Source organism: Aphelocoma coerulescens, chromosome 23 (assembly GCF_041296385.1).
Source record: "Aphelocoma coerulescens isolate FSJ_1873_10779 chromosome 23, UR_Acoe_1.0, whole genome shotgun sequence".
NCBI lineage: Eukaryota > Metazoa > Chordata > Aves > Passeriformes > Corvidae > Aphelocoma > Aphelocoma coerulescens.
The window spans coordinates 276292-291482 of NC_091036.1; the positions used below are offsets into that span (position 1 = coordinate 276292).

At 47.3% G+C, this 15191-nt stretch overlaps 1 protein-coding gene across 27 annotated transcripts in view; it reads left to right on the top strand.

Annotated features, from left to right (window-relative positions):
• EPB41 (erythrocyte membrane protein band 4.1) overlaps window positions 1–15191 on the top strand; it is a 94602-nt gene that overhangs the window by 75632 nt on the left and 3779 nt on the right. For 16 of the 27 annotated variants that reach the window (XM_069035824.1, XM_069035808.1, XM_069035832.1 and 13 more), the window contains 5 exons: window positions 8783–9244; window positions 10449–10577; window positions 12601–12702; window positions 13150–13230; window positions 14770–14877. In XM_069035824.1, coding sequence (XP_068891925.1) covers window positions 8783–9244; window positions 10449–10577; window positions 12601–12702; window positions 13150–13230; window positions 14770–14868 — 873 coding nt within the window. In that variant the 3' untranslated portion in view covers window positions 14869–14877. The other 11 variants (XM_069035821.1, XM_069035822.1, XM_069035833.1 and 8 more) reach the window with 4 other exon arrangements.

Here is a 15191-nt window from a genome sequence, read left to right on the forward strand (position 1 = left end):
AATCCCACTGTATGTCCTTGTGTGGCTGTGATGGGACCTGGCAGGAGTGGTCATGGATTGCCAGGTCCATTCTGAAATTTCCTATGGTGCAAAAGCAAATTCTGTGAACTGTGCTCCCAATTGCTGTGGGAGGCCAGATGGAGGGAGGAAATGATGGGAGGAGAGTTTGTTTTCCTGAGCTTCTGTAGACTTCCCATAGGAACTGCTGGAGAATTGCTTTTGAGCTTGTTGTTTTAAATGTAAGATGTTCACAACCTGAAGAACATTTGACACTGATCTAAAAGGGGCTTTGCAGGAATCTGCTGAATCACAGAATCCTGGAATGGTTTGGGGTTGGAAGGGACCTTAAAGATCATCTTGTTCCACCCCCTTCTATGGGCAGGGAACCTTCCACTAGACCAGGCTGCTCCAAGCCCCATCCAACCTGGCCTTGGACAATTCCAGGTATGGAGAGTCTACAGCCTCAGTGGGCAACAAGAGGTCGAATCTCTAGGAAGAACATTGGAATCTAATCCATAACCACTCCATTTCTAGGAAACTCAGATTGGCATTTAAATAAAAAGTGCTGATTCTCACTGCTGCTCTTGGTGATAACTTAGGGACAGGGTCAGCTTTTCATTTCCTAGTGGGGGAAGCCTTTGACAAAGTATCCCAGCTTCCCTCTCCATGCCTATTCTCACATCCAAGAAAATACATATTGTTAAAGGAGAAAACCTATTGCAAGGAGATATTTATTGTAAACCTAGATTAATAATTTTTTGGGAGTCTGATGGTCTTGGGGCACTTGGGATGTGTTTTATTTGATATGTGTGGAACTAACTGAGGCATGTTTGCTCAGGTCACAGGGATGGAGTTACCTGCTGTTTGAGCATTCCCTCTGTTGGCATGTTGGCTTGGCCACATCGGGACACACTTCTAATGTTAAAACCCTTGATAGTTTTTGACTTCTTTGACCAAACCGTTGCATGCTGGTCGTTGTTTATTGCCTACAATGTAAATGTCTGGATGATGCTCCCATTTATCCGAGTAACCCTGGCTGAGCTGTGCAGGCTCCAGCCCAGCTGGCTGAGCAGAGCTGGTTTGTGAGCTGGAGGGAAGGTGGGACTTTGTGTCTGAGGGGTTTCTTTTCTGTAAATAGTAATGATGGGGCTGAGCTGAGCCCCCCATCTCCTTTCAGCACTAATCCATGCTCTCCTGTGTCCACTGGAGGATTGGGCTGGACACAGTCACTCTGAGAAGGGCCACCAGTGGTAGCAGCTGCTCCAGCAGCATGGAAGAGAAAGGAGGAGGCCTTCATTACATGGACTAAAATGTGTGAATATATATAAATACCTGTATTTATAACCCTCTCTAGATCTGTATCCGTGTGAACAGTGTTATTTACGAAGCTAGCAGATAACTTTGAAGGAATAAGGCAAACATGGCATGTGCTGTCTGGTCGGAGGGTCCATGGACTATCATGGACCAGTTGAGCCACCTCTTGCTCTCTATGTACAGGTTGAGGCTCTGAATGCTGTCTCAGAAACTTAGGTTGCTAGTGAAACCGTTTGTTTTAGTCCCACAGGAATCTTTCCAATTCCTCTTGTAACCTGCTCTGATTAGTTCACCAGTTTGTGCCTTTAGGACTTTGTTTTGTGCGGATGCTGATTTTTCATTGGAAAATACTCTTCCCTTTTTAATACACTGCCTTTAATACACAGTCTTCCTCCTTTGGCACTAGGAAGCATAGAAGCCAGAGGGTTGTTGTCCAGGCATAGTCTGGTGTGAAGGAGAGTGTCGGCAGGCTGTGTCCCTTGGAGCATCCCTTGGAATGCACTTGGACTCCAGCGGATTTGGTGTGGAGTTTAGGAAGACAAAGGTGGGCCTTGGAGAGGAGAGCTGGGGAAGGATGCTGGGGTGCCATGTGCTGTGCAGAAAATGCAGGATGGAAGAAGTCAGAGGATGCTTCTGGGTGGCATTCCCTACCTGCATCTCCTTCCCAAGATGGTAACAGTTGTGATGAAGAACAGGGATTGTTTGTTCTCCCCAGCCTGGTGTGGAGAGGGAAGACACAGGAATTGTTTGGATCTCTCTCTGTCCATCTTCTGTTTGTATTTCCTGGAGAAAAGCAGGTTGAACACACAGGTGCTTCCGTCCCAAAGCCGTTGCTCAGGATCGCTGCTTGGGATGCTCAGCACTGCTGAGTTTACTGCATTTCTGATCCAGTGACAAGAACTTGGAAGCCACACTGGTGGCTTTGGCAAAGCCATGGTTTCTGTAGCTCTGTCACCCATTTCCAAAGGACCTGAAGTCTAAAACTCTTTGCCCAGAGCAACCTTAGACCAGAGTGCTCAGGGTGTCTCATCCCAGCAGGGTAACAGATAGGCTCTGTCACCTCAACTCAGTGCTGTAACTCTTCAATTCAAATGGTCTCTTTCTCTCTTTTTTAATCTTGAGATAAGGCTGGTTGTCATCAGCAAAAAACCTTGGAAACTTTACACTCTGAGAACACTCAGGAACATTTTTGGGATTTATATACCAATTATCACTGCAGAGTATAAAGAAATTGAACAAATGCTTTCTATTTCCCTGGCAATTTAGAGGCCAGTTATCTGTATTCATCCAGGTAGATATGATCCCTCCTGACAGAGGAAACCTGTAACTTACCAGGAACAGAAACCTCATCTGTCCAACACCCCAGGGATGTGCCCTTTGGGCTACAGCCCCTTTCTCAGTCGCTCCTCTGCATTTTTTTCCTGTTTACTTGTAATGCAAAGGGAGTGACAGTCCATGGCAATCCACGTAAGGTCTCATTCCTGCGCATTCTGTATCCCGTTTGTGCACATTCCGTAACTCTTACACCTCGGTGCTGTGGTTTCCCCCCTTTCCCACGATGTCAGCACAGGATGCAGCACTGAGAGGAGTATTTTATGAGTCCTGCTGTCATCCCTGTGCACAGGGAGAGCTGACTGGCTCTAGTGCTGTTTAAGGACTGAGATTTCAGGGGATCTATAAAGGAACCAAGACATGTACTTTGCTCCTATTTTGCTCAGGAACAAATTTGCTGGGACCACCAGCAGCTCCTGGCCACCTGCCCCGACACTGGCGCCCATTAACACAGGGGTTCACACACCCTGTTTGGCCTGGCTGGTGCAGTGCCAGGCTGTGAGTGATGGAGAGCTGAGTTATCCCTCCTGCAATGGCATTCTGGTGACTGGCATGCTGGTGACGTAGGTAGGGTAGGTCTGCCAGTGGTTTTGCCCAGTGTTTTGTGGTGTGGTCACTCAGCTCTTTGATGCTCATGTGGTAGGATCCCACTGGGAGCTGTTGGGGGTTCGGTGCTTCCCATTGCAATATTGACAGTTGGCTCCACACTCACTTCCTGAATCTCCTTACCCGGATTCCGGCTCTTCTGAACACCACCTAAAACACACAGTTTCTTGTGCTTTCTTGCTTTAGGAAAAGGTGGACACCAGTATATTGAAGCAGCACATGTGGCAGAGCCAATAGCTTGGAACTCGGATTCAGCTCCCAGGCTGCGCTGGGTGTGGGGCTCTGTGTGTGCTGATACTCGAGGTGTTCATTGCTGTAAAACAACATCCCTTTTTCTTTTTCAACTGCTAAAAGGGATCAGATAAATGAGGGTGTTGGCTGCATCTCCTCCCATGTCCTGCCTCACTCAAGGAGTGATAGAAGGTGAGCTGAGGACTCTCCATGGGCAGCTCAGTCAGGGCACAGTGTTCAGCCAAGACCAGCTCCCCTCGCTTGTGGTTTGTCCAGTAACTAGTGATGACCCTAAAGGGTAGGCATTCCATATCTCCCTCCTATCCTGAAATAATCAGGAGAGGTGGATTACCTCAGCACCAAGGGAAGTAGTTTGTGTTTGGAGGAATGAGGCTTTGCTGTACCACGGGCTCCTGGGAAGGTTGTCATAGAATCATGAAGTATCCTGAGTTGGAAGGGACCCACAAGGATCATCAAGTTCAGATCCTAATGGTTATGGGCAAAGTGTCTTTCACTTCACATCAGTGTCAGTAATTTGTCACTCTGAGAATTGTTCCCCTGGTTTATTGGGTTTTCTTTCTTTCCTCATCATGAGTTGATGTTGCCTGTTCTGGCCTACAGAAAGAGGGAAGAAGCTTTCTGGATAAATTCAGCCCAAAAAAGGGTTATGGATTCATGCAAAAAACTTCTTGGTCAGTACTTATTAGTGGGTGACACTGGAGAACCTGGCAGAGGTGGTTCCTCTTGTGTCTGTTTGCATCTGTTGTGGTTTGTGAGGCTGGAGGGAAGGACTGGCTGTGGTTTGGGCCCCTTTGGGATCTTTTAGCAATGGTAGACAGTCCTGTTGGATCAGTCTATGGGGACTAGAAACACTTTCTTTTTTACCTAAAATGCTCTCTTTTGGAACACTATTTTGGTTTTGTATTTTTTCTCAGATTTTTCTTTGTAAATATGTACATTTATCATTAATAAATGCTATTGCAAATCAGATCTTTCTTTCTACTGCTTATTAACCAAGAAAGCTATATATGACCTGTGTTAATGACTTCCTTGCACTAACCCTCAGTATTCCTTTCTCAAAGCAGGAGCCATCAGACCCTGGGTCACTGCTGGTGGTATTCAGGGTGTTGGGTCTGCTGGACACTCTTGGGTGTGGGTTTGGTGCTCCTGGGAGAGGGAGCACACAAGGCTGCAGCTCTAAGATCTCAAACTGACCAGAATAATTCAATTGAGGATTAAATCCAGCTTGGTTAAGACAGGCTTTGTTTGCAGGAGCCCTCTACCAAATGCTTAATGTCACTCTTAACACCTTTTCCCTCTTCGCTTTGGAGACTGAAGTGAAGGAAAAATCAATTACACAAAGTTGTTCTGAGAGTAGAAGTGGCAAGTCCTGCACAGCTCAGCTACAAGAGCCTCTGTCCTATCTGGTGTGTTAATCTGGGGACAAAATGCTCCTTTTGGTTTTGTAAGTGGAGAAACCACATTCCTAATGAACCACTGCTCCTCAGCTCAGTGGTACGACACAAGCTTCTGGTGGGCTTTGGCTGGTTGAAGCTCAGGTTGTGTTTTGAGACTGTGTCAAGAGTCAGTTTTAACTCCCAAGTTTTGTGAGATTATTTACTTTTGGATAAACCATTTGGCTCATTCTGTGCTGTCACGATGGATCTCAGGAAGGCAGACCTGGCTGCTCATGCTGCTGGTCCCTGAGATGAGCCTGGCACCAAGGCAGAGCTGTAACTTCATTTATGGAATGAGGGAAGTGGAATGAGCAGCACAAAACTGTTGGCGTTTATAAACCCTGATTTTATCTCCTCACCTGCTGCTGCTGCACTAAAGCAGCTCTTGCAGTGCCACTACTTTGTGCTCTGCAGAGGGATTTTGGAATAAAAAGCCCTTTGTGTGAGAGTACCTGTCCCACAAAAGGGATGGGAAGGGGACCAGTGGGAGTGGGCAGAGGAATCATATTGCCCAACAACTTTATTTTGATGATTTAAGTTTTGATCTTGATGTTGTTTCATGTTGCCAAGTCAATGATGCAATGATTGGAGGTGGTTGCTGTGTGTTGTGTAATATATTGGATTCTTGTTCATGACAGAATTTAATCTTTTGAAGCTTTGAGCACACTGTATTTTCTAGCATTACTTTTAATTTTGGTCAAAATCTCTTTTTTCCTTCTGTCATCTGAGTAGGCTGGTCAGGATGTTGTGATCAGATCAATGGCAATGAAAAAATCCATTGAAAACCATAAATCCATATGTGATGTCCATTCTTTTCAATGCCAGGGTATGTTGAACAGCTTCTAAACTTTTTTAATTTCTACCTTAAGGCAAAGCAGTTCTGTAAGGCAGTGGTGGGTACTGTAAAATAAGGATCTCTTGTTTTCTGCTTTATAATACTTTTTACCCAAGTGCTTTGCCAGCTGTGAGATTGAGCATCAGTTGATCTGGGAGCGCTCTCTGGTGAGTGTGGTTTGCTGCAAAAGCAACATCGTCTCCTTTTGCATCCCTAGTCAGTCACTCCAAGCCTGTGAGCTTCTGTGGATCCTTGTTTGGGGATAACCTAATAACAGTGTCAACAATTCCATGGTCATGCTGGAGAAGAACAGGGCTGGGCGATGTTAACCAGCTGGGATTCCTAGCATTTCATGTGGTGGTTGTAGGGAGTTATTGTGCACTATAACTTCATGGGTTTAGCAATTTTTATTAAATAGTAAGTGGCAGTTGACATCATTTTAGCACTCCTTAAGTTTTCTGCAGGATAGTGGTCTGATTTGGGGTGGGAATAATGGAGTATTCAACAGAGAGAGGCAGCAGCATGAAAAAAAACATCCACTCTGACAGCACAGGGCGGCTGGATCACACAAATAGATCCTGATCCAAAACAGCAGGGTCTTGAAAAAAGGCAGGCAAACCAATTTATACAAAAGCACTTTTTGAGAAAAATAAATCCTTTTGGCCATCGGTATCAAACATGCAATTAAGCCTGTTATTAATTTATCCCCAGTCTGAATTATTGTGTATCACTTTACATTGCAATGCTTCAGCTGTATCTTCAGGGGCACAAAGGTTGTATTTTGAGGGTGGTGCTTTAGTTGCATTCATGTCTGGGTCAGTTTGTTTCTTCTGGGGCATTGCATCCTGTCCTGTATTTAATTTAGCCTGTGTTCGGCTGCTTCATGCTTGACTTAGGCCTTGCTGGTTTGGGGCTGTGTCCCTGGAAATGAGCATAGGGCAGTCCAGGCACCTCTCAGGTTTCCTGGGTCTCAAGGCGAGCTTGGAACTCTGCAAATCTGAGCTCTAAACATAGGGATGCTTTGGCATTTGCAATTTAAAACAAATCTTGATAAGATCAGAATTTGTAACACATGCTGAAATTCCTATGAGGGAGTTTTACATAGATAATTTTGTCTAGAAACAAATACCTTCCCATTAGTTTATCTTCTTACGAGTGGAATAGGAAGGCAAGGCAAAAAGTGCTTCTGATCAGCTGATCTTATCAGGATTTCATTCTGTCTTTCCAGCTTGCATGTTTGCTGCTGCACTTGGCTCTCCTGGTGACCACTATACGCACGGCACAGGCTCTGTTCCAGCTCTCCCTTCCTTTATGCATCTGTCATACAAGATGCTTCCAAAATGCAAATTATTTTCCCGGTCTGTGAAAGGGAACTGGGAGGTTGTTTTGACTGTATACAGATTTTTGCCTCATAAATACATCAGTGTTTGTGTAGCTGCTTAATCTGCTTCGTTTTATCTGTGATTCTTCTCTTGGCTGAGTAGAGTCCCAGCTCTTATGTAAGGAAATCTCACTCCTAAGGCACGTTCCGTTAAACCCCAGAAGATGAGCTGTGTCTTCTCAAGGTCCCATGAGTAATTTGCAAGGTTTAGCATCTATAATTAAGGGAAGATGATATTGACAATATGTAAATTCAAGTTTTAAACCAACAAGAAGACATGGCTGTACACAGCTGATAACCCCATTCATGTTCTGTTTTGTGGAATACTGCAATGTAGAGTCTTGTGTTGGGAAATGAGGGTGGGATCTGGATATTATATAGTAGAATATCCTGAGTGGGAAGGGACCCACAGGGATCATCCAGTCCAGCCCCAGGCCCTGCACAGACACCCCAAATCCCACCCTGGGCATCCCTGGCAGCGCTGCCCAAACACTCCTGGAGCTCTGGCAGCCTCGGGGCCGTGCCCATTCCCTGGGGAGCCTGGGCAGTGCCCAGCAGCCTCTGGGGGAAGAACCTTTCCCTGCTCTCCAGCCTGAGCCTGCCCTGGCCCAGCTCCAGCCGCTCCCTGGCTCCTGTCCCAGGGAGCAGAGATCGGAGCTGCCCCTCAGGAGAAATCTGCAAACTGCCTTGAGGTCTTCCCTTAAATATTCCTTTGGAGGAGCACACGTGGAAGTGGGTTTGGATCAGAAATAACCTTTCCCTGTGAGCAGTCTGACCTGCCCATCTCAGTGCTGCTTGCTCTCCCTCCACTCCTATTAAATGCATTTTGCTAAGCAATATCCCAACAGCTTAACAAAAACACAAGAGGCTGGAAATTCTAATGGATAGAAATCTTACAGCTAAATCTGTCTGTAACATAAAGAAGCAGAGAACTGAAAAATACTCATGAGAAATGGAGGAAGAGCCATTTCTTGAAATGATACTAAAAAGGTGTCTGTTTGTTCTTGCATAAAGCGGCTCCTGCTCTTACCCCACCATTGAGCTGTGCCATTAAAGGAGGTCAGTCAAAGTGAAAGCCTCTGGTGTATAAAATATGAATTATACCAAATAACCCACAGGCCTCAGACCCCACATTTCAAGCACAAATTACAGTTTTTTAATTGCCCAGGGATTCTTGTTAGAAAGTGAGGCAACAGTTTCAAGGAGTTAAAAGCAGAATCGGGATGGTTTTGGATTAGTGATGGGTTTTGCTGCCTGTGGAAGTTTTGGATGTGCACCAGTCCCCACTTGATACACTGAAATTATTCCAAACTGAGCAAAAAGCACTTAGTGGTGGCTCTTCCTCTAGGTGCAGAGAGTTGTTTTCATATTAATTCCTTAATATTTAGGAGAGTGGATTGCTAGTGTACCAGGAAGGCTGTGTCAGTAAAGCACTGGGTACAACACATAGCACAGAGGTTTTCCAGTGTCCAGCCCCACTGTTGCATGTGTTACTGGAGATGTGATATACGATAAGAACCTGATGTTTTGCCTTGATGCCTTCTGACCTCCTGCTCTCCCTAACTCCCTGCTCTCTTTCTCTCTCTCTCTCTCCCTGGCCTTTTTTGTGTATCCGTTTCTTTTTAGAAAATGAGTGACTTTCTCTCCCAAGAGGATGTGGCTGCAGTGCCAGAATGGAGCAGTTTTAACACTGGCTTTGCATGGGAGGGCTCAAAGCAGTCAGTAGTTTTTAGTGAGACTCCAGTGCCCTCACAGCCTTCTCCCAGCTGGCACTTTGGTGCTTCCTCCCTAAGCAGCGAGGAGGAGAAAGAGGAGGAGGAGCAGGAGGAGGCAGTTCCCAGCCTCTCTGCCAGCGAGGAGGACCTGACATGTGAAAAGGGGGTTTGTGTGGATGTGGAGAAGGACTCGGAGCTCTCTGAGCCAGAGCCTCCCCCAAGCCCTGCCGCACTTCCCTGGCAGCCCTGGGGAGGAGAGGAGAAGGAGGTGGCAGAGGATGGTGAAGACAGCTTTGCCTTTAGAAAGCCACGTGGCGAGTGTCCCAACCCAGATGCTCCTAACGGGCTGCCAGAGCTCATTCGCTGCTTCCAGGTAGTGAGCCCAGCTCCTGCACCCCTCTCCCTGGCTGCCTTTGGAGTGGGAACCCAAACACTGCAGCAAGCAGATGCCACAGACCCGCAGAGGAGTTGGGTTTGCTTGGCTTGGACTCATGCTTGGAGCTAACGAGCTGGTGCATCTCCTGCAGTCAGTGCAATATGCCCCTCTCAATTTATCTTTGAATGATGTATGAGCCACTGTCAATTTGTCTTTGCATTAAATATGAGTCCCTCTCAATTTATCTTTGCATGAAATACAATCGCCACAGTGCAATGCCCTTTGCTCTTCTTGGATTGAAGCATCCTGTGGCATTCCCACAAAAAGGCAATATTTAGGCTCAAAAAACATGCAATTTTAGCTCCTTAAGGATTTTGCTGGCTCCAGCTGGACTGGTGGCTGTCCCTCAGCACAGCAGAACAGATTTGAGGTGCTGTCCAGCATGTTTCGATGCCCCCTTTGTGCTCCCCTCTATGGGAGGGATTTTTGCCTGCTCCAGTGTTGATGTTGCCTTTGGTTCAGTAGATGCCCATTTCCCCCCTAATGATCACAGTGGCATCTGGCAGGGCTGGGGATGGTGGCAGAAATCGAGCCCTCTGGGGAAGCACTGGCTCTGAACTAACTCTGTCTTCTTCTGGATAATCATCAGGTGGTGGAACAACTGATTTCTCCCCACCCTTATTTTTCTTTCTGTTTTATCTGACATTGATTTAATAAAAGTTAAAGATCTGATGAGGATTTTTAATAACACAGTGTTGCTCTTGAGGTCAGGATAAAGCTACTCAGCTGGGATCAAGTCTTTCTGTGCCCAGGGTTGGTGTTAATCCTGACATTGGTATCAACAGATGAGGGTCATCTTTTCCTGGCAGCTGGCATTGAGCTTCTGATAATTAGAAAGTTAAGAATCAGTGGAGACAGCGTCTGTGGTGTTGTGACACACCCAGTAAACCCTTAATGCCTGGTTTGGGCTGACCAGAGTCCACGGTGTGGGGAAGGGCTGGAGGATTTTGCTGCCTGTCTAATCCTCACGCCTGATCTCTGCCCTCGGAGCAGTGTGTCATTGCAGAGACTTAAACCCAAAGATTTCCAGGCTGACCTTGGTTCTCACAGTGCTTTTATCAGATCAGTGTCAGAACAGCCCAGTCAGGATGTGGAGATGGGAACTGGGTGTTTACAAGATGTTTTTAACCCTGTCTCACAGCCCCCACTAGTGAAGACACAGACTGTCACCATCTCTGATGTGTCCAGCGCCGTCAAAAGCGAAATTCCCACAAAAGAAGTCCCCATTGTCCATACAGAGACAAAGACCATCACCTACGAAGCTGCACAGGTAAGGTGTGTTCTGATAAATTTCCCAGGGGCTTGATTAAACTCAAGTAAACGTTTTGTTTCCAAGTCCTCAGGATGAGACAGCAGCATCTGCCTTTCTCCGCACGTCTGAGAGCAGCAGACGCATTAACTGATGCTGTGGACACTATTTCCAGGTGCATCTGGTATTTTTAGAGGAGCAGTGGTTTTGCTATCCCTGAAGAGTAATTATTTTTTCAAGATGTGCTTGCAAACAGAATTTATTTTCAGCAACTGGTGGCTTCAGGATTTGGGTTTGTCTGTACAAAGTTAACATGAGTTGGCCTTTTTTCTGCAAGAGATGCCTTGTTTTCCCAGCTACCCTGAAGAGGCTGTTTGTGCCTCCTCAGAACTTGGTTTATAAATTATTTGGTCATCCTTAGGTTTCAACATTGAAATGGTTGTTAAACACCAAATGTTTTGTATAAAATGCAACCTGAGTGGGTATGTGGTGATTGGTAAAGTAAAAATGTTAGTGGAGCAATATCAGGATATGCAGGTATGGATTCATTGCCAAGGTTAAAATTATCCTAAAATTATCTAAAACAGGTTTTAATCACAGAATCACAGGATGGTTTGGGATCGAAGAAACCTAAGAGTTCACCCAGTTCCAGCCCCCTGCTGTGGGCAGGGACACCTTCCACTAGACCAGATTGCTCCAAGCCCTGTCCAACCTTGGACACTTCGAGGGATGGAGCAGCCACAGCTGCTCTGGGCAACCTGTGCCAGGGCCTCACCACCCTCAGAGAGAAGGATTCCTCCCCAAGATCCCATCCATCCCTGCCCTCTGGCACTGGGAAGCCATTCCCTGTGTCCTGGCCCTCCATCCCTTGTCCCCAGTCCCTCTCCAGCTCTCCTGGAGCCCCTTTAGGCCCTGGAAGGGCTCTAAGGTCTCCCAGACCCTTCTCTCTCCAGGCTGAACACCCCCATCTCTCTCAGCCTTTATTTATGTATTTGAGATTTTGGAGCCTGTGTCAGCTGGGCTTTGCCATCACTGTGGTTGTCAGCAGCAACCCGTGCTCTGCTGTTGCAGTGAAGTGACTGTGGGATGTTGTTATGGATGCAGGAATCTCATGATTGTATAATTTGGGACTCCTAAGGAATCCTGTGGCTGCTCAGCATCCTCCCAACTGCAGGATCAGAGAGATGGTTCAGACAGTGGTGGTGAGCATTGCCCTGGCTTTCAGCAAGTGACTAGGTGAATAGAGGAGTTTTGCTCTAACTGGGAAATGGAAAGGAAAAGTGATCTACTGGGCTGGGATCAGTGGGCCGTGCATGCATGGTGTGATGTGCCATGAGATCTCTTCCAGTCTGTGGAAAATGGTCCCACCTTGTGGTAATTCCAGATATTGTCCCAGTGCTGAGTGAGCACGCTGCCCAGTGGGCACATGGAAAGCATGGCCAGGATGAGCTGGCCAGGATGACTTAGTTTGGGATTTTTGGCAGACCTTGAGCAGTCGAGTCATGCAGGGTGAGAACCAAGAACCAGCTCTAAAAGTTACTCCTGTTTCAGCAAATGTCTGGATGTTCTCTGCTTCTGCAGAGCATAAAGTGAGGGATGTGCAAGATGTAGTCAGGAGGGAGGAAGGGTGACAAATACCTTCTGAATCAGGTTGTGCTCTTGGCTTTGTTGATCTCCATGGATACAGGCAGGTGGAATTTGGGATTGGTGTCCATGCTGGTCTCCTGTCATGGTTCAGGCATGGACAGTATGACCAGCACTGTGGTGCCAGCAGCGTGCCCAGATTTGGGTACATCCCAGCCCTCCTGATCTGAGGAGTGTCACAGGTCCTTCTTGCAGGATCTGTGCTTTTCCAACCTCAAAGCACAGGGACTTTGAGCTTTCAGAGACCTGTCCAGCTCTTGTGCACATAGGCACAGGCTGACTTGTTGTGTCTTGTGGTCCATGATGGAGCTGCTGTCCTCAGATTGTCTTGTCTGGCTCTGGTGATGTGGAGCCCCTGATTCTGTCCCCACTGCTCAGGGCCTGTTCTTGTGTCCCACAGACAGACGGTGGCAATGGGGATTTAGACCCTGGCGTTCTGCTGACTGCCCAGACCATCACCTCAGAAACCACCAGCAGCACCACCACCACCCAGATCACCAAGGTAACACCAGGAAGCACCACAAAACACCAATTCAAACAACAACCTGAAGGAGAGATGGGCAGGGATGAGTGAGAGGGAAAAAAAGCTTTTGGAAGGTCCTTTCAAATACGTGATTAGTACCTGGAGCAAAGCACGAGGGGTTCAGTTTTGCTTGTGTTAAATCTGTGGATTGTGCATTAATTGCAGCAGAGTCTGGACTCTGACTGTCCTGTGGGACAGCTGGGAGAGCTGTACTGTGAGGAAAAGCTCTTCCCTGGCTCAGCTATAAAAAATGACTCTTTGACAGTTTTTCCTTGAGCAGCAGCAGTTTTCCCATGACTCTAATGCCGGGTACAACAGCACTATTTGGTGACACTATTTTTGGATACTGTCTTTAGACAGGCAGCCCCAGTGAGCTCAAACTCCTCTGCACTTCTACACTAACAGTGGCTTTTCTGTCTTTTCTAGACTGTGAAAGGTGGCATTTCAGAGACACGGATTGAGAAGAGGATTGTCATCACAGGAGATGCAGATGTAGACCATGATCAGGTAGGAGTGTGGCTATAATCCAAAAGAGTTTCCCAGAGCTGGCAAAAGTCAGTCAGGCTGCCTGTTCAAAGAAAATGTCACCAAAAAATGAGCCAGGGAAATTTTACTGGGGTAGAAATAAAATTTCATATTTTTATAAATTGTGGCTGCTCCATCCCTGTAAGTGTTCAAGGCCAGGTTGGACAGGGCTTGGAGCAGCCTCATCTAGTACAAGGTGTCCCTGCCCATGGCAGGGGGTGGAATGGGATGAGGTTTTAGGTCCATGCCCAGCCAAGCCACTCCATGATTCTATCAGTAGAAAATTCCTTTTTGACATTATGCAGCTGAGCCAGCAAAACTGAATTTCATTCTGAAGCTGGTGTTGGCAGCAAAGTTTTGATTCCAGAATTGTTTTGGACAGTCGTAGGTTTTTATAAAAAAATCCATTAAAATGTGAAATAAAAGTTTTCCTTGACATCTGGCTGATCTGCATTCATTTTCCCATAACTTTGAAGCACTATTGCTACGCTACAGTGCCAGAAGTCATTTCAGAGCACTCAGCACCTGTGCTACATCTCTTTGGCTTTATATGAAACCTTTCTGATGACTCAGGCTCATTGGCCTCTTGCGTGTGTTGGAAGTGATGGTTTTGTCATCAGAGAATTATACTTTGAATTTAAATTTAGTCGCAAGTATCGTGGGGGTGGAAAATATTCTTATGACAAGATCTAATTTATTAACTCCAACAGAAAATGTCTGAGATATCTGAAATGTGCCTATCACGCTTGCTGGAAGAATAAGCAGGTTATGCTTAATTGCTCTCATCCATCTTCTGCCATGGGGCAGTGGAGAGATGGGGGGGGTTTTCTTCAAATAGTGCTTTTCCTTTCAGAAATAATGTAATACCACCTAAAGTCACCAAAGTGTGTGGCTGAAGTCCTGGGGGCAGTTTTGGGCACCACAATTTAAGACCTAAAACAATTACAGAGACTCCAGAGGAGGCTGTGGAGATGGTGAAGGGTCAGGAGGGGCCACACAAGGAGCAGCTGAGGGCTCTTGGTGTGTCCAGCTGGAGCAGAGGACACTGAGGGCAGAGCTCAGCGGGGGCTGCGGCTCCTCCCGAGGGGCAGCTCCGATCTCTGCTCCTGGGCCAGGGACAGCACCCAGGGAGCGGCTGGAGCTGGGCCAGGGCAGGCTCAGGCTGGAGAGCAGGGAAAGGTTCTTCCCCCAGAGGCTGCTGGGCACTGCCCAGGCTCCCCAGGGAATGGGCACGGCCCCGAAGCTGCCAGAGCTCCAGGAGCGTTTGGGCAGCGCTGCCAGGGATGCCCAGGGTGGGATTTGGGGTGTCTGTGCAGGGCCAGGGTTGGACTGGATGATCCCTGTGGGTCCTTTCCAGCTTGGGATCTTCTCTAATTCCATGAAGTGCATCCCCTTTCCTTTTTCACACCCTAGAGTTAGAAGCAGGTTCTTGTGCCCTTGGGGAAGGCGGGTGCCATGCTCTGACACGCTCTGACACTCTCTCACATGCTCTAACCCGTGCTCTCCCATGCTGTCCCGCAGGTCCTGGCACAGGCGATCAAGGCTGCCAAGGAGCAGCACCCAGACATGTCGGTGACCAAAGTGGTTGTGCACCAGGAGACAGAGATTGCAGAGGAGTAGCCGGGCTGTGTGAGTAGAGAGACCACTTCAGGTGGGGGCAGGAGATGATTGATCTCTGTGCACATGAGATTTGGGTAAACAGGGTCAGAGTTGAAGTAAAATGATCATTGCTCTCTGCCAAGTCCTGCTCAGGCTGTTCCTGTTAGACCCGTGGAGGCTGATGAGGCAGTCACAGACAGACTAATCCTGTGAAAATGAGCCAGAATGGGTTAAAAGCTACACAGTTCCTGCCATGAGGCTGCTTTGCCTTCCCAAACATTCATGATGTGCTTGGGTGCTCCAAGCCCCGTCCAACCTGGCCTTGGATGCTTCCAGGGATGGAG